Source organism: Hyperolius riggenbachi, chromosome 11, assembly GCF_040937935.1.
Source record: "Hyperolius riggenbachi isolate aHypRig1 chromosome 11, aHypRig1.pri, whole genome shotgun sequence".
NCBI lineage: Eukaryota > Metazoa > Chordata > Amphibia > Anura > Hyperoliidae > Hyperolius > Hyperolius riggenbachi.
The window spans coordinates 12,207,578-12,232,033 of NC_090656.1; the positions used below are offsets into that span (position 1 = coordinate 12,207,578).

Consider the following 24,456-nt stretch of genomic DNA (forward strand, 5'->3'; position numbering starts at 1 on the left):
AGCAGTGTGTGTGTGTGTGTGAGCAGTGTGTGTGTGTGTGTGTGTGTGTGTGTGTGTGTGTGTGTGTGTGTGTGTGTGTGTGTGTGTGTGTGTGAGCAGTGTGTGTGTGAGCAGTGTGTGTGTGTGTGTGTGTGTGTGTGTGTGTGTGTGTGTGAGCAGTGTGTGTGTGAGCAGTGTGTGTGTGAGCAGTGTGTGTGTGAGCAGTGTGTGTGTGTGCAGTGTGTGTGTGTGTGAGCAGTGTGTGTGTGTGAGCAGTGTGTGTGTGTGTGTATGGGTGGGTGTGAGCAGTGTGTGTGTGTGTGTGTGTGTGGGTGGGTGTGAGCAGTGTGTGTGTGTGTGTGTGGGTGTGAGCAGTGTGTGTGTGTGTGTGTGTGTGTGGGTGTGAGCAGTGTGTGTGTGTGTGTGTGTGTGTGTGTGTGTGGGTGTGAGCAGTGTGTGTGTGTGTGTGTGTGGGTGTGAGCAGTGTGTGTGTGTGTGTGTGGGTGTGAGCAGTGTGTGTGTGTGTGTGGGTGTGAGCAGTGTGTGTGTGTGTGTGTGTGTGTGTGTGTGAGCAGTGTGTGTGTGTGAGCAGTGTGTGTGTGTGTGTGTGTGTGTGTGTGTGTGTGTGTGTGAGCAGTGTGTGTGTGTGTGGGTGTGTGTGGTTTAATTAAGCAGCACTTGTGGACTTCCTTTATAAGGACTCTTCTGCTATAAAGACTCACCTTAACAATGTCCTCCACACACAGAGACAGCTCGGATTCGGCCACCAGAGTCTCCCCAGAAGTCGGATCTACAACAAGAGGGAGAGAGTGAGAAGCGGTACTGTAAAGCCTGGTACACACTCGCAATTATCATTGGCCAATCACCGTCCAATGTTACCACTCCCATGTAGAATGAGGGTTTACCTACACAATCTGTTCATTGTATTCAATATCTGCTGACCCACATACTACAAGGAGGTGGAAAAATTGGTCAGTGATCGGCCAATCGTAATTGAAAGTGTGTACCAGGCTCTATAGTGAACATATCTCTTTGTCTCCTTCTTCCACTTGCTTTACATTTCTTTATCTTCTCTTCCCTTTCTCTCTTTTTTTCTTTTCTCTTGTAACTCTGTTCCTTCTATTTCGGGGTTATATATTTAACTGATACTAACAGTCTGATATTTTGTGGCCAGCTGGTCAGGTAGATGGAACAGCTAGGCGAACCCCTCTAGATAATATACTTATCTCTTACTCTCCTGTGGCTATTTGACTTTGTGAAAGGCCTCTGGTAGTATGATCCCTCTGGGCTCTAGAGACCTATGGTTTTCTATTTTGCTGCCCGGGATTTTAAGATCGTGTTGGCCCACTGTTTTCTGCCCATATTTTTTATCTTGCTGAGGGTTTTGCCTTGTTCCACTCTGACGCCTCAAATACTATTTTGCAAGTTATCAGTGACACTGGTTTGTCACCGCTAGATTGTGCTCTTTTGATATAAATGCTCTGTTTATGTTCATGGTCAAAGACTGCTTGTTTTGTACCTACGTGATTATCACATCACCCTTTAATGTATGTACAACTCTCTATTCTTATTGATAAAGGACCATAATATAAAAAATGTGGACAGTTTCCAAGGTTATCGGCACATCTGCCATTCAGAAATGTGAAATAGCCGACATGTCTATAAATAAATAATGCCCAAATAAGATTTTTGTAAGTCCCAAAATGCTGGTCAGGTGTCTTACGTGCCGATTTCCAAAATCTCTTTGGTTCAGTTTAGTGGGAATGTCCATGATTACGCCCCTCCCTCGAGATTTGGTCGCAGGTCCTTTACTCACCCTAAGTGGGTGCTCCAAGGTAGGTGAGTGAAGGTAAGGGCAGCTTAGGCTGGGTTGCGCACTACAGCACATGCGCTGTCCCGGCTGCGCGCCTCGATAGCCCTCCCATGGCCGGAGAGGTTCTGTGCATGCGCCACAGTGCTCCACCCAGCTGGGTCGTAGACTATAACTGAGGTGACAGAGGAACAACAGAGGGGACCCAGAGGGCATTGAGGGATCTCAAAGACTACATGAGGCTGGAAGAAGCTCCAGTAAGTGAAAGTGAACTTTTTTCCCCGATTCAAGTTCTACTTTAAAATTCCCATTTTCACTATTCAACAATGTGGACACTTACCTGTGGGGGGCGCAGTGCAGCGCAGCAGTGGTTCCAGCATTGGCTGCATCAGAAGCTTCTCCCCTAGATGAGGCTGATCGCGCACAATCTTCAGGAACGTTTCCGTGGCAACTCTTTGAAACTGGCGCGCCGTCAGTGTGTTCTGGATGTGCAACAAGTCCAGGATCTGGAGGGGGGAAGGGACAGATGTGAGAAGGAAGGTCTGTGAGGAGGCAGAAGGGACCACCAACCTGGGATAACAGAGCTCTGCAGGGGAGGGGACAGATGTGGAGGCAGAGAGGACCAAGGACCTGGGTTAGAGAGCTCTGCAGGGAAAGGGCAGACGTGAGAACGAATCTCTGTGAGGAAGGCCCTTGACCTGTAATTGGAGAGCTCTGCAGGGGAGGGGCATATTCAAGAAGGGATCTCTGTGAGGAGGCTGAGGGGACCCAATGACCTAGGATCAGAGAGCTCTGCAGGGTAGGGGGCAGAAGTGAGCTGGGATATTTGTGAGGAGGCAGACGGGATCCACTGACCTGGGATCAGAGAGCTCTGCAGAGGGGCAGATATGAGGTGGGATCTCTGTGAGGAGGCAGAAAGGATCCCTAACCTGGGATCAGAGAGCTCTGCAGGGGAGGGGCAGATATGAGCTGGGATCTCTGTGAGGAGACAGAGGGGACCCCCTTACCTGGGATCAGAGAGCTCTGCAGAGGAGGGGCAGATATGAGCTGGGATCTCTGTGAGGCGGCAGAGAGGACCCCTGACCTGGGATCAGAGAGCTCTGCAGGGGAGGGGCAGATATGAGCTGGGATCTCTGTGAGGAGGCAGAGGGGACCCCTGACCTGGGATAAGAGAGCTCTGCAGGGGAGGGGCAGATATGAGGTGGGATCTCTGTGAGAAGGCAGAGGGGACCCCTGACCTGGGATAAGAGAGCTCTGCAGGGGAGGGGCAGATATGAGCTGGGATCTCTGTGAGGAGGCAGAGGGAGGGGATACCAGATCTGGGTTCAGACAGCTCTGCTGTTATTCCTTATGAGCCAGTCTATGGCAGATTATTTCCCACTGTGCTCATTCCAGTGCAGGCGAGGCCTCAGATGAAATGTGTGGGTCACCAGAAGAAGTGAACCCTGCCGCTATACTCCCCCAACCCCAAAAACAAACTATCAACTGCATGGGATCTGTAATAAGGTTGTGATACCTGTGGGCAGACCTTCTGGTAATACTCGTCCACACTCAGGGACTGCTGGGGACAGGATGCCAGGATCTTGGCCACGGCGTCACACTTCTTCCAGTTACTGGCAGCCGCTTCCGCCTCTCGCCCCCCAGCAGCACCCACTGCAATATACAACAATCTCTCTTAGAAAAAACACATTCTCCAGGCAGACAAACAACCAGTCTACATACAGCTTTTACCCTGCAAGCTTCACCCCCAGCTTACTTCTGAGAATGCAAATGAGAAGCTACAAGTGAAACTATAGCAAATGAACCTCCCCACAAGTGAGGTTCATAATGGACTGTGCCATTAGTGGGAGTGATTGTCATTTCTTAAGGTGGCTGCTCTGCTGGCCCCGCCTATCCATATGGGATCCGCCATCTTCCACAGGAGAGACCACAGCTGCCGTATTTTGACACTCCCAGCGAAGTCACACACTAATGAACACGGCAATGCATGCAGGGAGTTGTAGCCTGTGGATGTGAGTACATTGATGTACTTTACATACACGGACTAAATAGCCCGGTATGTATTGCGGCACTTGCTTGACTTCACCGGGAGCGTCAAAATGTGGCAGCTGGGGTCTCTACTGGGGAAGGTTGTGGATCCCATATGGACGAGGGTGGGGTGGAATTGAGTGGAGCAGTGGTGGAATTGAGTGCGGATGCGCAGTAGATTTTCTCACACTGCGGCGGAGGGAGCATGATCAAGGACGTGCCATTGACTGGCTGAGTTGTCAGAAACGAAACTGTGCCACGGCGGGAGACCAGAGGATCGTTCCAGAACGGCGCAGGCACAGGGCGGCTGCAGGGGGCTGGTAGAAGCTCCAGGTAAGTTTTTTAAGCTCACTTTAGGTTCCCTTTAAGTCATAGGTGCCCACACTTTTTCGGCTTGTGAGCTACTTTAAAACAATTAACAAGTCAAAATGATCTACCTATGTACCATTTTAGGAGCACATTTGTATATACAGAATGGAAAATGTAGTGGAGTCGAGATCTACCACAAAGTCCTCCACGATCTACTGGTAGATCGCGATCTACCTAATGGGCACCCCTGCTTTAAAGGGAACCTTAGCTGAATGGAGGGTAAAGAGTTTCAATTACCTGGGGCTATTACCAGCCCCCTGCAGCAGTCCTGTGCCCTCGGAGCCGCTCTGGAATCCTCCGGTCCCCCGCTGTCACTTTGTTTCGATTTTGACGATTCACCAGTCGGCCGGCCGCCATGCGTATTATTGGACGCATTCCCTACTGCAATTAGCGCTGTTGCGGACCGCAACGCGTACAAAAATACGCATTGCCGCATATTTACGTGTGCGGAATGCGTATTGTATGCGTATTTTGTACGCGTTGCGGTCCGCAACAGCGCTAATTGCAGTAGGGAATGCGTCCAAAATTACGCATGGCGGCCGGCCGACTGGCGAGTTGTCAAAAATGAAACAAAGTGACAGCGGGGGACCGGAGGATTCCAGAGGGGCTCCAAGGGCACAGGACTGCTGCAGGGGGCTGGTAATAGCCCTAGGTAAGTGAAACTCTTTAACCCCCGTTCAATTAAGGTTCCCTTTAAGTGATGATGCGAGTTGCTTCCACCAATTGGCATTACAGTTTGGGCAGATGCGCACAAAGCCATGGGGAGGCCAGATCTCCATATCAGAACCCTCTGTGTAGGGGATGTAACTTCAAGAGCTGCTCATGTGTAGCGGGACTCATGGAGAAGCATGTGATCACTCTGATCAGGTGACCGGTTTGCAAGGATCTAATTTGCTGGCTATGATCATGTTTCCTGTAGGAAGTAATCGCAGCAAATCAGAGCCTCAGATCTGTCACCCGTCGAGCCGGGCCATGTGCTGCTCTGCACATCCTGCTACAAGAGCTGGTCAAAGAAGTCAATTATTCCAGTTCGCATGCCAATTGTATGCAGTCGTTTACAGTTTTTGATTTTGACCAATCAAATGCACTTCCTGCCATTTTTGATTGGTCCACTTCTGCGTTGCATACAATATGCATACAAGCCAGAAATGGCCGTGTATATCTGCTTCATAACAACTGTAGTCATTCACATTTGTGATGCACTTTAGAGAGTAAATAGATATTTGTACTCATATCAGTAAAGTTATCCTTAAAAAAATGAACCCGAGGTGAGGTATATATGGAGGCTGCTGCATTTATTTCCTTTTACACAATACCAGTGGCCCGGTGCTTCTGCTGAGCCTTCTGGTCAGTAGTGTCTGAATCACACTCCTGAAACAAGCATGCATCTAATCTAGTCAGATTTTTGTCATCTGATCTGCATGCTTGTTCAGGGTCCATGGGTAAAAGTATAGAGGCAGAGGATCAACAGGACAGCCGATGTGCATTGTTCATATGGAAATAACTATGTCCGCCTCCATGTGTCTCCCCACAGGTTCTCTTTAAAGGGACTAACAAAAAAAAAAGTGCCCCTGGGGGGTACTTACCTCGGGAGGGGGAAGCCTCTGGATCCTATTGAGGCTTCCACTGTCCTCCTCCGTCCCACGGTGGTCTCGCCTGGCCCCTTCTAAAGCACAGCCGATAATTTGTTGTGCTGTGGTGCAGACGCAGTAGCGCCTGCAAGATTTACCTTCCCCCGCTCCAGTGCAGGCTCAGTAGCGGCTCCCCGACCCGAGTGCTTTGCGCCTGCGCAGTAGAGTGGATACGACTGGGATCGGCTATTTCTGCCTGATCCCGAGCCGAGAGCCGCTACTGCACCTGCTCTGGAGCCGGGAAGGTAAATATTTACATGCCCGGTGTTCGGAGGGGCCCAGCGAGACCACTGTGGGATGGAGGACAGGGGAAGCCTCAATAGGATTGAGAGGCTTCCTCCTCCCGAAGTACCCACCCCCCAGGGGCACTTTTTTATGTTACAAGTTCTCTTTAAGCTTCCAAAAAGAACGCTTGCAACACTGTCTCTTATCTTTTCTCTGTCCTGATAATGCCGTCACATCCACAAAAAAAGTTTCTCTCTGCAATATTTCACTACATTTTTTTTTCCAAGAACAATAAATTTGTTTCTATTTGATGTTAACTTGATATAACATTAAATCATATTTTTTTTAACCATTTCACTAACCTCCAGCCCCTTCCAAGATCCCGCGGACCACGGCTTGAACCCCGTTTGCTCTCATCAGTCGCTCAGACAGGAGTTGGCCGGACAATCGTCGCAGCCAGGCCGGGGCCGGAGCCCTCTGTGCGGGGGAGGGAGCGCCAGCAGGGCGTGCACCCTGAAACGCAAAGTATATGCATAAACGGTCATCACTTGTACAAGGGATATCTATATACTGTATATTATAAATACGCAGCCTTCCATTTCTGTGTGATTACTGGCTGGCTGTCAGGCCCCACCCTATCTGGTTCTTTATTAACTAGACATATTAGGGAAATGCATTGCGTTCCCCAACTGCGATTCCATCATAGCGTACATCCTAATGTGTTATGATGCAATGCGCTTTATAAATGCGCTGCAACTCGCACTATAAATGCGCTGCAACCGCAGAGAGATCAGTATTTGACCAAATTGGTTGAATACGGCTACTGGGGAGCCAGACCTGAAATGGGAACGGAGAGAAAAGCAGGAAGGCTCTATAAGACCCGGAGTCTTCCCTCTCCTTTGGTAAGTATCTGGCTGAATTTTTTTTAATTTTTTTTTATAATTCCCACTGACTTAAAAAAAAAAAACATTATTTGGAATCCACACAATAAATGTAGTCTACAACCTCTTCCTGTGTCCGAAGCCTGGCACCACGGTAAATACTTTTCTTTCTGTTGATTCCGGGTGACCGTCCATCTCAATCTCGCTAACGCATAAAAAACCGGAATCACTGCAAAATGGCAAATGCAGGAAAAGTCTACTTCACGGGTCATTAAGGGACAAACTCCTGAATGTACAATTATTATTTATTGGAGGAGGAATGGTTTATATACATTTCCATCAACGCTGCATTGATTTTATATTATTATTATCACAGGCAGCGCTACTTAAGAAAATAGTCACCAAAGTCCTTGCTACAACAAGTCTTATAAGTTTGCTGTGGAGGTATCCAAATCTGAGATCAATAGCAAAAAAAAATCCACTGCGCTCTTACATGTAGCAACCTAAAAAGAGAAACAAATTGCACATCTCTATGACACGACCTGTGCATGTGCAAACCGTGCCAGCACTCGTGAATCCACCACCAACATCAAAGGGGCTCACCAGATACAAGCCACCTCATTTTCCAGGTGGGTCTCAGGCTTAATATGGTGTTCCACTAGGATCCTCAGTGAGCCACACCACTCAGCAGATACACATCTTTTTAATCTTCATAAAACTTCAGGTAAAATCACAATAAAAAAACTCATTGCGCAGTAAGTTTTGACAACTAACATGTACAGCCGCGCTTCTCGCGCCAATCTCCTACTTACAAGCTACAAGAGTAGTATAGGCGTATCTGAACGGTCATCCTAGGGCCCTCATGGACTAGTGGATGTCTCCCGGGCGGCGTCCCACACTGACAGTTCCCACACTCCTCGGGCTCTCCTCCGTACACCGTTCCCAAGCGTGCTGACGTCACGCGTACTGGCTCCGCCCTACGTGTTTCATCATCAACCAGACTCATCAGGCCCCTGATGAGTCTGGTTGATGACGAAACGCGTAGGGCGGAGCCACTACCGCTAATCACAAAAACTGTAACATTTAAAGTACTGGTACGTGTAAACATATACAAATAAAAAGAACATCTCTCCCACAGTAAAATGTGCTATGAATTACTTTTCTCCTATGTTGCTGTGGCTAACAGTAGGTTGTAGAACTGACAGGTTTTGGACCAGCTCATTTCCTCATGGGGGGGAGGGGGGGGGGTTCTCAGTGCTTTATTTATTTTCAAAAGCACTTAGTGAATGGTAGTTGCTACGTCCAACTGACAAAAAAAGGTGTACAGCGAGCAGGGAGGTTGGCCAGCATATCTGTATAAATCCTTTGCAGGGAGTGTCTTTATAAAGCGTAAAGGCCATGCTGAGAATACCCCATGAGGAGATGAGCTGGTCCAAAACCTGCAGGTTCTGTCAGATTTCTACTACATAGTGTAAGCGACAGCAACATAAGAAAACAGTAATTTATGGCTCATTTTACTCTGGAGGAAACATACTTCTTATTGGTATGTGTTTACATGTATTTTAAATTTTTCCGCGATAGTGGTCCTTTGACATGGAAAAGCCTGTGCCTGCTCACAGTAGTTTAGAAATAATGTGGGATCCTTTGCTGAATGCTCTGATGGTAGCGACCCTGACATGGTTAGGAAGAGATTACTCAGAGGCATCACTGTGTCGGAGTATAGATGAATAGGGAACGTGATAATACGGTTACCATGCTTTGTATTTGGTTTGTGAAGTAATTGGAAGGCTCTCATCTTGATTAGCCCTTGTGGAGTATCCGGAAACAGCCAGCTGCTGGACTTCGATGCATTTTGCACCAATTAATTTACGGTGTCCTATATAATAAAACCCGTGTCTCTGCGTCCTCCTTTGTGAACCTCATTGCATTGTGGGAAATACCAGCTTTTTCCAACTGCTAAACATATCCCTGTGTGCATATACTTCTGACAGCAGTGGGGGAAGGGCGAGCGGGACACGTCTGTGCACGCGTGAGGGGGAGGGTAGCGCCCGTTTTTTAACTGGTGGGCCTTTTTACTAGTATGTGTATAATCTGTGAGGTTCTCGCAATGTAAAATCCTCATTCGTTTAGAACCACTGTTTCAGCAGAATATATGCAGAGTTCTCCCTTAAAGGGAACCTGAACTGAGTAAAATTCTATAAAATAAACACATGACGTAGCTGCAAATGAATATTACATACTTACCTCACCGTCAGTTCCTCTCAGAAGCTCACCATTTTCTTCTTACAGTGATCCCTTCCAATTCTGACAAGATTTTGTTAGAACTGATATATACCAGCTGCTGTCAGTTATATATCAGCAGCTGTCAGTTACAACTGAATGTGCAAGGTAATGTCCATGTTTCCCTATGGCTCAAGTGGGCGATATTACAGTTTAACATTGTGCTGACCAGGAAGCTGTTATGGGGTAATAGCCATTTTCAAAATGGAGGACAAAGAATTCCATTGATCACAGTGGACACACAGGACACAGGAGAGGAGAGATTGATGAGTAGACTACACAGGAGGTAATTATGACCTGTGTATGTTTATTTTGACTTTTTATTTTCAGTTCAGGTTCTCTTTAAAGAGGAACTCCAGTAAAAATAATTTAACAAAAAAAAGTGCTTAATTTTTAACTAATTATGTATAAATGATTTAGTCAGTGTTTGCCGTTGTAAAAGCTTTCCTCTCCCTGATTTACATTCTGACATTTGTCACATGGTGACATTTTTACTGCTGGCAGGTGAGGTCAGTGAAAGGAGATGCTGCATATTTAGCAGTTAGAAACAGCTGTTATTTCCCACAATGCAACAAGGCTCCCACAGTGTGATGTCAGAGCCATGGTCCTGACATCACACTGTGGGAGGGGTTTCACCACAATATCAGCCATACAGCGCCCCCTGATGATCCATTAATTAAAAGGACAAGATTTCTCATGGGAAAGGGGGTATCAGCTACTGATTGGGATGAAGTTCAATCCTTGGCTACGGTTTCTCTTTAAGACATTTATTCAGTGAGACATCTTGCTTGGTAGAAGGAAGGTCAGCTAATTTTAATCTAACAAGTTGTTCAGTCCAGGAGGCGCCAGAACACATTCCAGGACTTTCCCAGCATGCAAAGGAAAAACAGTTTCCATGAAATAGCAGAACAGGTCACTGGAACCCCAAGTATGGGCTTGGTGTGACTGACCTGCTCAGTGGATGGGACACGAGGTAGGATCATTGGTGCCATAAAGATATTTACAAGGATAGCCAAACAATATTTACAATATATCAAATTATGTATCACACTGGCACGCGCTAGATTTCTATAGCAATTTATTAAAATATATAAAAATGGTTTACTCTCCACACACTCTCAATAAACACTCACACTTCAGAGAGGCCTCTCCGTTCACCCTGCCTAACTATTACCACTAATAAAAGAGAGGGGTTCATATTTACAATATGCTGCCGGTTTTCTGTAGTCTTGTAATCTCAGACTATACATTGTACTGGTTATATTTCAAGTCTGATTGCAACTATTATGTTGCTCAATAAACTATTTTTGTAATCACTGCGATAAGTCAGCAGCTGTGCACAGAAACGTAATGGCTGTAGAGGGGATGCAATGATGAGTTCCCCGTCACTGGCAGAAACACAGGGGACATTCATCAAGAGTGTCTGAGACAAAATATTGGTAGGTTTTTAGAAATCTGTGCAGAACTGTTTCAGACATCTTAAGAAATCACTAGATAGTGCAGTTTCCTTCTAAAACTGTTGTAAAATAGGAGGAGCTAGCGAAGGTTTTTTAGACAGTGCAGTGTGTGAGGGAAATTGCTGTTGCTGAGGTAACCAACACATCTGCTGTGCTGATACATGCAGGCATTGAGGAATTCAGCAGGGGGGAGGAGCCCTTCACAAATCATGCTTTAAAGTGCTATTAAAGAGAGCCTGAGGTGGGCTCAAAAAGACAAGAAAAAAAAGTAGGCTTCCTGATCCGGGAGGCTGAGCGGATCAGGTAGCCGCAAAAACAGCCACTCCTGTGAGCCACACAGGCCCACTTTCGTGACCTATAGGTCTCATAGCGTGCAGGGAGGCCGGAAGTGGCAGGAGGCGTGGCCAGAGAGAGAGAGCTGCCCAGTGGCAGCTCTGGAAACCCTGTAGGAATACCCGTTGTGGGCGTTTTGAACAGGGAATCCCTCTCCTTGCGTTTACCTTAGAGATAGCAACAATTATTGTTGCCAATCTTGAGTGTGGCTAACGGGGGGGGGGGGGGGGGGGGGAATAGTCGGGGGCAGAGAGTAGCGGTGTGGGGGGATACAGAGGCATGTCATGAGGCAGAGAACATGCCTCTGTGCCCCATTTGCCCCCCAAGGATCCACCCCGGGTTCTCTTTAAGCCCTTCTCAATCTGCAACAGTTTAGGAATGGATTTGAGCTTCTCTTAACTGTAAAGCAGCTCTAGAAATTCACGCTAAACTGCCGCTATTGAGTAGGATTTAATGCGTTATTTCCAAAGTTAGCGCTACAACAGGATCAGTGGTATATGGTATTGAACAACAAATGAATTTTTTCTATTCGTGACAACAATAGTATACAATACTCCTCAACACACTTCGGCTCTTCAGCACAATAAAAATGGTATACTGTAATAAACTATATATAATAATAAAAGTCCGAAGTTCATCTGGTCATAAAACAACAGTCTCTAGGTTTGTATGCGCTTCTAATGGGTGTCAGTTCCACCATCTGCATATATCTCTTGTTATAGTAGTTAGCGCTCCACCTTGTATAGCATATGCATCAATGCCTCTTGTATGTAATTGCACTCACCCTGTCCGTTTGACCACTATGAGAATGGTCAAAAAACGCTCTTGTGTGATCCGCCTCGATCAAGTCCTCTGTTCGGCTACTCCCTCCTGTTGCTTTCAGTCTTCGTCGATCTATATGTATCTCATGGGGTGAAAGAACCTCACATAGTACAGTTCCGTTTGTATAAAAAATAAACTTTAATGCTAAAAAGTTGCACTCACAATGTGTTGGAGCAATAACAGCGCTCAGAGTTTTGGTTACGGGCTCTCCCCCGTGCCTCCCGGTCAGGCTCGTTGGGTCCGCTCCGCTTCCCGCTGGTTGTCCGCACAATGTGGTGAAAAGGCTATTTGTTTAGCTGGTACGTTCCCCACGCTGTGCTCTCCGTGCTTGCCACAGTCCGAGGTAGCTCCACCCTACGCGTTTTGTCACACCGCGTGACTCATCAGGGGCGTGGTTAGCTACTCGGCTGTCAGTTTACATAGGCTTACAGGATACGCCTTCCGCATATGGTGGCCGTTGTGCACGCCATCGCTTCCCCCCGTCACGCGCATCTCATTGGTCAGTTCTTCTGCCTCACCCGGAAGTGCCCGTAGTGTGCGCCTCAGTGTGGACAGCATACAGGCTGTCATTTCCCCCCTCCGTTTTGGCATAGGGGAAAGCTCGTTTGTCATCATAAATGCATAAAGGTTACATAAAAAGTACATACATTTAAAAAACATGATTAATGCATAAAATGAGTAAATATAAATTATAAAATGAGTAAGTATTAAGAGTATATATTAAAAAACGGGCAAACCATGCCAGTGTTATTAGAATCCTATCTCTCTCCTATATCTAACACTGCCCTCTTGTGGTCAAACCTCATATTACAGATATTAGTTGGTCAATTCTTCTAATTAATTTTATTCCATTTTAACTGTTAGCTATAAAGCAGTTCAGGTCGATGTCAATATTGTGTCCCCTCGGTTGTAAGGTGCCCATTGCATAGATCCACTCTGTTTCCTTTTTGGATATGTCTCTTACTTTATTGGATCCCCTCCATGAATATCTCATTTTCTCAACTCCACAAAATCGTAGTGTCGTAGGGTCTGATTGGTGATAGATCCTAAAATGTTCCGATACGCTATGGGGGAAGCAGAGGATGGCCGAATAATAGTATGGAGACGTTTTATAGATGACCTATTTGTACTATGGAGAGGTAGAGAAGAAGATCTTCCCTCCATTGAATTAACCATGGAGGCAAGTAAAAAAAGCATCCATTTCTTGGATTTAAATATTGAAAAAAGGGCAAATAGGCTAGTTACCACCACATACTTCAAGCCAACGGACCGAAACGGATATCTATCAGTAAAAAGCTGCCACCATCCGCGATGGCTGAGGGCGGTCCCAAGGGGTCAGATTATGCGTATACGTAGAAACTGTAGTGAGATGGAGGATTACATTACACAATCACATACCTTACTGGAACGCTTTGTGGAAAAGGGATACAAGGAAACAGATATACAAAAAGAAATTATGGAAATAGGAAGAATGGAAAGGAGAGAACTGTTGAGAGATAGGGTCAAAGAGGGGGAGCAGTTCAATGACCGAGTACCTTTTATTAGTGATTATTCAGTACAACACAGGCAGATAGAAAGTATTTTTAGAAAGTTTTGGCCGATATTAAAAGGAAGATGCAACACTGAAAACAATTTTACCAGAGCAACCAAATTTTGTATATAGGAGAGCAAAAAATCTCAGGAATATTTTAGCACCATGTTGTGTGAACCCACCAAGAGAAGTTACCCCATTTTGGTAACAAAAAGGCTTCTACCCATGCAGAGGATGTGTGGGATGCAGGGAGGCAACACCAGTAAGATGCAATGAGGTGACATCAACATCCAAAGGAGGCACCCTCAAGATAAGACAGAATATAACCTGTAACAGCAAAGGGGTGGTGTACCTGCTTTGGTGCCAGTGTAACCTCCAGTATATCGGAAGAACGACAAGAACATTGAAAAGAAGAGTAGGAGAGCACATTGGTAATATCAGGAGAGGTTTTAAAGAACATAGCGTATCGGAACATTTTAGGATCTATCACCAATCAGACCCTACGACACTACGATTTTGTGGAGTTGAGAAAATGAGATATTCATGGAGGGGATCCAATAAAGTAAGAGACATATCCAAAAAGGAAACAGAGTGGATCTATGCAATTAGCACCTTACAACCGAGGGGACACAATATTGACATCGACCTGAACTGCTTTATAGCTAACAGTTAAAATGGAATAAAATTAATTAGAAGAATTGACCAACTAATATCTGTAATATGAGGTTTGACCACAAGAGGGCAGTGTTAGATATAGGAGAGAGATAGGATTCTAATAACACTGGCATGGTTTGCCCGTTTTTTAATATATACTCTTAATACTTACTCATTTTATAATTTATATTTACTCATTTTATGCATTAATCATGTTTTTTAAATGTATGTACTTTTTATGTAACCTTTATGCATTTATGATGACAAACAAGCTTTCCCCTATGCCAAAACGGAGGGGGGAAATGACAGCCTGTATGCTGTCCACACTGAGGCGCACACTACGGGCACTTCCGGGTGAGGCAGAAGAACTGACCAATAAGATGCGCGTGACGGGGGGAAGCGATGGCGTGCACAACGGCCACCATATGCGGAAGGCGTATCCTGTAAGCCTATGTAAACTGACAGCCGAGTAGCTAACCACGCCCCTGATGAGTCACGCGGAGTGACGAAACGCGTAGGGTGGAGCTACCTCGGACTGTCGCAAGCACGGAGAGCACAGCGTGGGGAACGTACCAGCTAAACAAATAGCCTTTTCACCGCATTGTGCGGACAACCAGCGGGAAGCGGAACGGACCCAACGAGCCTGACCGGGAGGCACGGGGGAGAGCCCGTAACCAAAACTCTGAGCGCTGTTATTGCTCCAACACATTGTGAGTGCAACTTTTTAGCATTAAAGTTTATTTTTTATACAAACGGAACTGTACTATGTGAGGTTCTTTCACCCCATGAGATACATATAGATCGACGAAGACTGAAAGCAACAGGAGGGAGTAGCCGAACAGAGGACTTGATCGAGGCGGATCACACAAGAGCGTTTTTTGACCAGTCTCATAGTGGTCAAACGGACAGGGTGAGTGCAATTACATACAAGAGGCATTGATGCATATGCTACACAAGGTGGAGCGCTAACTACTATAACAATGAGTAGGATTTAAGAAGTTTCTTATTATCATGCAGAACTGTTCCTCTGCTGGTTAGAACTGCTGGTTAGAAGAAGTGTCGGTAATGCTTTGATAAATCTGGCCCACGGTGCTTCTGAGGATTTTTGCTACAGCAGCCCTTTGCCAAAAGGATGAAGTGAGATGTGGCCGAGCAGAATTACCTGTCGGGGTCCTCCTTGCAGGATCAGCAGCTCCCTGATGACCAGCGGCTGGTAGAGCTGCTCCAGAAGCTTCCGCAGAGCCTCCTTGCACTGGATGCGCTCAGCTTCCGTCAAACTCTGAAGAAGAAAACACACACAGATCACATAAGTGTACAGATAGTGCAGCGGCAGCAGCAAGAGACACGCAACAGACAGTGGCTGGAATAACCGTCTGAGAGCAAAGACACTGGTCCAACTGGACAGTGTGCGAGTGCTCAATAATTCTCTATACCCCACAAACAACCGTGAGCAGGTACTCCCACACACTGCAGTTGGACCATGTCTTTGTTCTCCTGATTTCCAGCTAGCAGTTGGTACCACATCAGTGTTCTCCCCAGGCTCTTTTAGCCAGGTGCTCCACTCAGCTAATTTTGGTGAGCACCCGGCTGTCATCAGCTTGCCTCCTCCTATGCTGTAAGCAGCAGGGCTGTGGAGTCGGAGTCGGAGAGGGGGCAATTTTGGGTGCCTGGAGTCGGAGTCGAGAAAAAATGCACCGACTCCGACTGAATTTGTAACTTATTTAAAATAGAAAATATGATAAAATGTTCTATTTCTCAGATAACAGTCATTAAAAATAATGTATATATACAGTAATAGCTGTGCTCAGTCCACAAAAATGAAATAAACCAATCAAAATTAGTTACTTGTGCTGCTTCAATAAAGCAGTCCCCGTATTTTTAAAGTCAGATATACACATCTGATTGTGACTGTATATATGATGTGCACACAGGAATCTCTTATATATACTAAATAACATCTATGCTGTAAGAATAAAGCCTGATGTGTAGCTGTGTCACTAATAGAGATGGTCAATGAGATGGAAATAATTCTGCACTGATGCTGATTTATGCAAATGTATGCACTCCCTTTGCTCATGAAATCAAATAATTTGATATGTTGTTAAAATTTGGTTTGGTGACTACAAATTAAAGGGTAACATACCTGGGGCTTCCTCCAGCCCCCTTCAGGCTAATCAGTCCCTCGCTGTCCTCCACCACCCGGATCTTCTGCTATGAGTCCTGGTAATTCAGCCAGTCAGCACAGTCTGGCTACGTGCCGTTTCCACAGCCAGGAGCATTCTGCACCTGCGCAATAGTGCTGTGCAGGTATAGTACGCTCCCATGAAAACAAAAAGAGAACAAAAACCAGTATATGCTGCTCAAAAACTGCACTTTATTCACAATAATTTAAAAAGGTACACATATATGTAGTAATGAAATGTCAGGGAATAACCTGGCATATGGATTTGTGTATTGACAAGTACAATACTATGTGCTGCAACTGTCAAAGACAGAACAAACAGTCCCATATGAATAGCATTTTAACCAAATCAAGTCACATTCCGCTATCTGTGGCATTATAATCTCAACAGGTTTAATACCAAACAGTACTGGCTGAGAGCTATGTAAAGCTCAATAGACATAAACAGTAATCATAGAGCTTAGACCAAATGATGGATTGCACCTTGGTGGTACCAATATGATGTTCCCGTGAGGAGACCCTAGTATCTTAAACAAATATGGTCATAACCACTCACAGAGGGCAAATATTAGTGCAACCAATATGGTCAATGTCAGAAAATGCCAGTATAAAGTGAGATAGACAAGGTGCCCCAAACATTTTTATTGGATCATAATAGAATTATTGGGGACACCATAGCCATCCACTGTGAGGAAACCAAAGGGGATAGAATAAAGTATGGTTATAACCACTCACAGAGTATGGGAAAGGTGTGACCAATATGATCAAAAAGTAAGCTATTCATAGAATATCAGGGAGCCGAGAATCTAATGACTGAAAAAAAGCCAGAGCCATGTATAATGATCGACCATTTGAGTGCCTGGAAGGGCCACCAAAATTCCTGTATCTACAGCTACTGCATAGAGTCAGTCCAATAGGCCCAAATCCTATCGCAGTACAGTTAGTGAAACAATACTGCCTCCATTGTAACAGCAATGTGCCATGATATCACAGAAATGGACTCAAGAAGTTTTCAGTTCGATAATGCATTGGCAGACGCTGAAGAGAATATAAGAAGTAATCCGGATCAGAACTTGTGCAACACGGAAATCCTGCTTATAAGAGTATGTAGAGATATCTTAATGTCAGACGTCCATTATAATCCACAGTGCATATATATGAGTTATCAGCCAAGTATTGATGGTTATATGACAGCTGATTTAGCCGAGCGGTGTTTTAGAACAGCTGGTAGTGTCCCACTCGCGTCAGGCCACCTGATCAAAAACGCAGTGTAGTAAATGCTGCAAGCAGGTGTCTAAATACCAAGTAATGACGGTATATGGTAGTTTTTTAGAAGCACTGATAATGTCCCACTCACGACAGACCGCCTGATCTGAAACGCAGTGTGATGCAAACTGCAAGCGGGCGTCTGGATACAAAGTCATTGTGTTGCAGGCAAAAACCCCATGCATAAGAGGTATCACTTATCTGATCCGGTAATGTAGCTCTAAACCGCCATCTCCATCAGTTGGAGAGCGGCCTGTAGTGGCTCCAATGTACTGGTCGATCAAAGACTCGTGCAGGTGGCAATGGCGGCGGCCTGTATCAGTCAGAGCGCGGCTCCCTATGGCGTACTGCGTAGCATAGCGTCTACGCGTTTCGCTCCGCCCACCGGAGCTTCGTCAGGACATGCTACGTCACCACGTAAGCTGTTACCCATATCCATGTATTTATATCATCTAGTCAGTTTGGCAAACTTCCAAAAAGGCCCCATCTAGTGGTGATGATGGGGTAACAGCAAATAATGTTTTACAGAGACATCTTGTGGTCAATTCCAACACAGCAGGCTCAAAAAAGGAGCCGCAGAATAGCTATCAATTTATGACAAATCATACCTAGACATATTATCTGTCACACAGAGGACTACTTCAAAAAAACTTTAAGATTTAGATCAACATTAAGTCTCAAAGGGGCCAGAGTTTTAAGCTGATATATCCAGAAACTTTCTTTTTTAATTAATTGAGCCCTCATATTACCATATCTCATCCCTGGATCTAAACGATAAATGGCCTTAAATTTTAATCCTGTTGGATCTGAATTGTGGTATTCAGCAAAATGTGAAGCTATGGGAGTTTTATCTCTTTTTTCTTCCTTTGATGAATCAATTATAGCTCTCACATGTTCCTGAATTCCAGTACGTAATTCTCTTTCTGTCTTGCCCACATAATGCTTATTACAAGGGCAGGTCATCCGATATACAACATATGTACTCAAACAGCGCTCTGATAATGTAATAATGTGTTGCCTGCAGTATTTTTTCTAAATGTGGAGGTTGAGATGCCCTCACCCTCACGCCTGATCCGAACATCCAAAAATTCCAATTCAACATCACTTGACTTGTAAGTCAAAAAGATGTTGTAGGTATTAGCATTAAGGCGAGCTACAAAATCATTAAGATCCTGTAGAGATCCTGTCCAAAGTAGAAACACATCGTCCACATAGCGCAGCCAGAGGGCGGCATGCTCCCGATACGCCCGGTCCACATAGACCACCTCCTCCTCCCATGCGCCCAGGTGGAGACAGGCGTATGAAGGAGAACAGGCCGCCCCCATGGCTACGCCCCGCCACTGGCGATAATATCGATGGTTGAATGTAAAAAAATTGTTGTTCAGAATGAACTGAAGCAAAGTGTCCACAAAATCATTATGAGCATCCTGGTCAGGGTAAAAGCGAGCCAAAAACTTATTAACCGCACGTCTCCCCACATCATTGGGAATGGATGTGAAAAGGGATTCAACATCCAATCCCACCAATATCGCCTGTTCGGGTACGGTCACAGATTTAAGTTTGTGTAGCAATTGCATAGTGTCAAGAACAAAGGATGGCAGCATCTCAACCATGGGTTGTAATTTTTTGTCTACGTATTGCGCTATTTTTTCTGTTGGAGAATTTATGGCAGCAATAATTGGGCGTCCCGGTGAGCAAACAGGATCTTTATGAATTTTTGGTTGTATGTAGATAGTTGGAACAACGTATTGGTCAACTCTTAGAGCCTTAAATTCTTTTTCAGTAAGAACGTTGTCCAAATATCCCCACTCCAACCGGGTGTTTAGTTCATCTTTTAATTTAACAAAGGGATTAACCAGAATTGGTTCGTAGCAGTTGGTATCTGCCAACTGTCGGTTGATCTCTTTCAAATACATTTCTTTTGGCATCAAAACTATATTTCCACCTTTATCGCTTTTTTTGATGACTATATTGTCAAGATTCCTTAGTTTTCTTATTGATTCTCGTTCTCTGGGCGATAGATTGTCTTGTACGAAATCCTGCACTCCCCAAGTTTCAATTTCTTTCATAACACATTCATTGAACAATGTAACATATTTGTTTTTTGACATAGATGGCATATACTCTGAGACAGGTCTCATGTCAGTATGAGGGGGGAATTTTTGTTCAGAACCCATCTCCTCTTCCTCCATCCCTTCAATTGAATAGAAATCATCTACATCAGTGTACCCCATATGCTCACCAACTAGCACCTGCGCTGTGGCATCTATTATCACCAGCGGCGGGGCGTAGCCATGGGGGCGGCCTGCTCTCCTTCATACGCCTGTCTCCACCTGGGCGCATGGGAGGTGGAGGTGGTCTATGTGGACCGGGCGTATCGGGAGCATGCCGCCCTCTGGCTGCGCTATGTGGACGATGTGTTTCTACTTTGGACAGGATCTCTACAGGATCTTAATGATTTTGTAGCTCGCCTTAATGCTAATACCTACAACATCTTTTTGACTTACAAGTCAAGTGATGTTGAATTGGAATTTTTGGATGTTCGGATCAGGCGTGAGGGTGACTGCAGGCAACACATTATTACATTATCAGAGCGCTCATCTAGCTTCACAGAAGTCTGCGGTACCTATAGGACAATTCTTACGCCTTAGAAGAAATTGCAGTAACACTGATACATTTAAAAAGGAAGCGTGGGATTTAAAGTTGAGATTGCGTGCCAGAGGCTATCCAAACAAATTATTAAAGTCTGCCTATTATAGGGCCCTTAAAACAAATCGGGATGACCTCCTGATCAAGAAACCACGTGTCAATGTACAGTTCTGTCCTAGACTTGTGGCAACATATGGTCCCCATTGGAAGAAATTTAGAGATACTTTGCAGCGTTTTTGGCCTATCTTACTAAATGATGGAAAAATAGCTAAAATAATTGGCCCACGACCCTTACTCACTGCAAGACGCAATAAGAATCTTGCAGATATACTTACCCAATCAGAATATAAAAACAAAAAAACTCCCTTTTTTAAAAAACGCAATGGGATGACACCTTGCAAAAAATGTTCGGTTTGTCAATATGTGGACAAAACTGACACTTTCACTAACTCTGCAGGGGATAAGATGTATAACATCAGATGTTCTGTTGACTGTTTGAGTACATATGTTGTATATCAGATGACCTGCCCTTGCAATAAGCATTATGTGGGCAAGACAGAAAGAGAATTACGTACTGGAATTCAGGAACATGTGAGAGCTATAATTGATTCATCAAAGGAAGAAAAAAGAGATAAAACTCCCATAGCTTCACATTTTGCTGAATACCACAATTCAGATCCAACAGGATTAAAATTTAAGGCCATTTATCGTTTAGATCCAGGGATGAGATATGGTAATATGAGGGCTCAATTAATTAAAAAAGAAAGTTTCTGGATATATCAGCTTAAAACTCTGGCCCCTTTGGGACTTAACCTGCTGGGCGGTCTGGACAAGCTCAGCTCGTCCATCACCGCCGGAGGCTGCCGCTCAGGCCCTGCTGGGCCGATTTTCCTCAAATAAAAAGCAGCACACGCAGCCGGCACTTTGCCAGCCGCGTGTGCTGCCTGATCGCCGCCGCTCTGCGGCGATCCACCGCGAGCAGCGGTGAAAGAGGGTCCCCCCAGCCGCCTGAGCCCAGCGTAGCCGGAACAAAAAGTTCCGGCCAGCGCTAAGGCCTGGATCGGAGGCGGCTGACGTCAGGACGTCGGCTGACGTCCATGACGTCACTCCGCTCGTCGCCATGGCGACGAGGAAAGCCAAACAAGGAAGGCTGCTCATTGCGGCCTTCCTTGTTTATTCTGGGCGCCGGAGGCGATCGGAAGAACGCCTCCGGAGCGCCCTCTAGTGGGCTTTCATGCAGCCAACTTTCAGTTGGCTGCATGAAATAGTTTTTTTTTAATTAAAAAAAAAAAACCCTCCCGCAGCCTCCCTGGCGATCTCAATAGAACGCCGGGGAGGTTAATGTTGATCTAAATCTTAAAGTTTTTTTGAAGTAGTCCTCTGTGTGACAGATAATATGTCTAGGTATGATTTGTCATAAATTGATAGCTATTCTGCGGCTCCTTTTTTGAGCCTGCTGTGTTGGAATTGACCACAAGATGTCTCTGTAAAACATTATTTGCTGTTACCCCATCATCACCACTAGATGGGGCCTTTTTGGAAGTTTGCCAAACTGACTAGATGATATAAATACATGGATATGGGTAACAGCTTACGTGGTGACGTAGCATGTCCTGACGAAGCTCCGGTGGGCGGAGCGAAACGCGTAGACGCTATGCTACGCAGTACGCCATAGGGAGCCGCGCTCTGACTGATACAGGCCGCCGCCATTGCCACCTGCACGAGTCTTTGATCGACCAGTACATTGGAGCCACTACAGGCCGCTCTCCAACTGATGGAGATGGCGGTTTAGAGCTACATTACCGGATCAGATAAGTGATACCTCTTATGCATGGGGTTTTTGCCTGCAACACAATGACTTTGTATCCAGACGCCCGCTTGCAGTTTGCATCACACTGCGTTTCAGATCAGGCGGTCTGACGTGAGTGGGACATTATCAGTGCTTCTAAAAAACTACCATATACCGTCATTACTTGGTATTTAGACACCTGCTTGCAGCATTTACTACACTGCGTTTTTGATCAGGTGGCCTGACGCGAGTGGGACACTACCAGCTGTTCTAAAACACCGCTCGGCTAAATCAGCTGTCATATAACCATCAATACTTGGCTGATAACTCATATATATGCACTGTGGATTATAATGGACGTCTGACATTAAGATATCTCTACATACTCTTATAAGCAGGATTTCCGTGTTGCACAAGTTCTGATCCGGATTACTTCTTATATTCTCTTCAGCGTCTGCCAATGCATTATCGAACTGAAAACTTCTTGAGTCTATTTCTGTGATATCATGGCACATTGCTGTTACAATGGAGGCAGTATTGTTTCACTAACTGTACTGCGATAGGATTTGGGCCTATTGGACTGACTCTATGCAGTAGCTGTAGATACAGGAATTTTGGTGGCCCTTCCAGGCACTCAAATGGTCGATCATTATACATGGCTCTGGCTTTTTTTCAGTCAGATTCTCGGCTCCCTGATATTCTATGAATAGCTTACTTTTTGATCATATTGGTCACACCTTTCCCATACTCTGCAGTGTTCTCCCCAGAAATCTTTGCCAGCCGGGTGGCATGAAAAAGTAGCCGGGTGGGGAAGTAAGGGCTCATTGAGTGGAGGAGAGGGTCACGCGAGGTGGGTGGGTGGGTGATTGGTTTGCTGGGGAGTTGGGACAAGTGTGTGTTTGTAGAGCAGGGGTCTCAAACTCAATTTACCTGGGGGGCCGCAGGAGGCAAATTCAGGATGAGGCTGGGCCGCATAAGGAATTTCACAATCGCGGCGCATCGCCGCCTCTGCCCGCCCCTCTCACTCTTCCTTCACAGAGAGGGGCGGGGAGAGGCGGCGATCCGTGTGGCGATTCCCTTCCAGGAAATGCCGGCGGATTGCCCCCCGGGCGATTTGGGGGCTCTGCAGCCCTCGTTTAGCGGCGGGGATGCGGCGGATTACTTGGGAGCACTGAAGCGAACTATAAGGAAGCTTTTGCCGGCGAGGGCCACAAAATATTGTATCAAGGGACGCAAATGGAGTTTGAGACCCCTGTTGTAGAGGATCACAAAAAGTGTCAGGTGGGGTATTTTGATCACCCTGGGTAATACTAGGTGAGGGAGAAGGTTGCGCCGAGTGCTACTGGATGTGGGTGGAGATAATACCACTGACAGCTATCAGGTGGGGAGGGAGATCTCACCCTTGGTGCAGGTGTTGTGGGTGAGGGGTTCATACTAGATGCCTCACACTGTGTTGCTAGTGGATTGAGTGTACATGACTGGCTGCTGCAAATGGACAGGGAACCATCTTTCTTTGGGTTGTATGGAGGAGGGGTCTCGCACTGTGTGATATATATCAGCTCCTCCCTGGCTTGCATAGGCAGAACAGACCCATAGGAGTCCAGGAAAGATTTATTTATGATTATGAAGGATTGCAGTCAGGACACAGGACTTTCACGACACAAGCACACATATATAACAAGAGAGCTATGTGCTCCCACAGCCACTGGCTCTCACACAGTTAAGTCTGCAGTTTACATTGTGGCTGACTCCACACAGCATTCCATCTCTCACCATGACCTGCCCGGGATCCTCCTGCTATAAATCACAGCCCACCACACTTCTCCATCCCGCTGTCAGCTCCCCTATGACTCCAGCACGTGTTTCTCCCCTGTGCTATAAATCAGACCACCGCACTGCTCCGTCCCGCTTTATACGCTGAACTTCGTGCACATAAATTAACACGTTCAGCCGGTCAATGATTGCGCTCTGTCTGCCTCTAGTCTCTGCCCAGCACATCCCCACACAGCTTATACACACTACACAGTCACGAGCCTGACAGTCGGCAGCTAGCGCTATGGTCACACCTCTTACCATGCGCTGAGCCAATCAGTGCAGGAGCTCGCCCGGGAAGCACGAGATCTCATGTGCAGAGGGGAAGAAGCACATCCTGACAGCCGGGCACTTGTCAGTGAAGAGTGCGGCTCGCAGTGACAGAGATTTCATCAGCCGGGCGGTAACTTATCTTACCTGGGCGCTCCGCCCGGCTGATTGATCCTGGGGAGAACACTGCTCTGTGAGTGGTTATAACCATACTTTATTCTATCCCCTTTGGTTTCCTCACAGTGGATGGCTATGGTGTCCCCAATAATTCTATTATGATCCAATAAAAATGTTTGGGGCACCTTGTCTATCTCACTTTATACTGGCATTTTCTGACATTGACCATATTGGTTGCACTAATATTTGCCCTCTGTGAGTGGTTATGACCATATTTGTTTAAGATACTAGGGTCTCCTCACGGGAACATCATATTGGTACCACCAAGGTGCAATCCATCATTTGGTCTAAGCTCTATGATTACTGTTTAT

The 24,456-nt window shown here is 45.8% G+C and overlaps 1 protein-coding gene across 2 annotated transcripts in view; it reads right to left on the bottom strand.

Annotated features, from left to right (window-relative positions):
- TANGO6 (transport and golgi organization 6 homolog) overlaps nt 1-24,456 on the bottom strand; it is a 106,181-nt gene that overhangs the window by 73,964 nt on the left and 7,761 nt on the right. For both annotated transcript variants that reach the window (XM_068260126.1, XM_068260125.1), the window contains exons 3-7: nt 15,163-15,279; nt 6,405-6,555; nt 3,306-3,442; nt 2,130-2,295; nt 702-769 (exon numbers count right to left, since the gene is read on the bottom strand). In XM_068260126.1, coding sequence (XP_068116227.1) covers nt 702-769; nt 2,130-2,295; nt 3,306-3,442; nt 6,405-6,555; nt 15,163-15,279 — 639 coding nt within the window. The remainder of the gene's footprint in view (nt 1-701; nt 770-2,129; nt 2,296-3,305; nt 3,443-6,404; nt 6,556-15,162; nt 15,280-24,456) is intronic.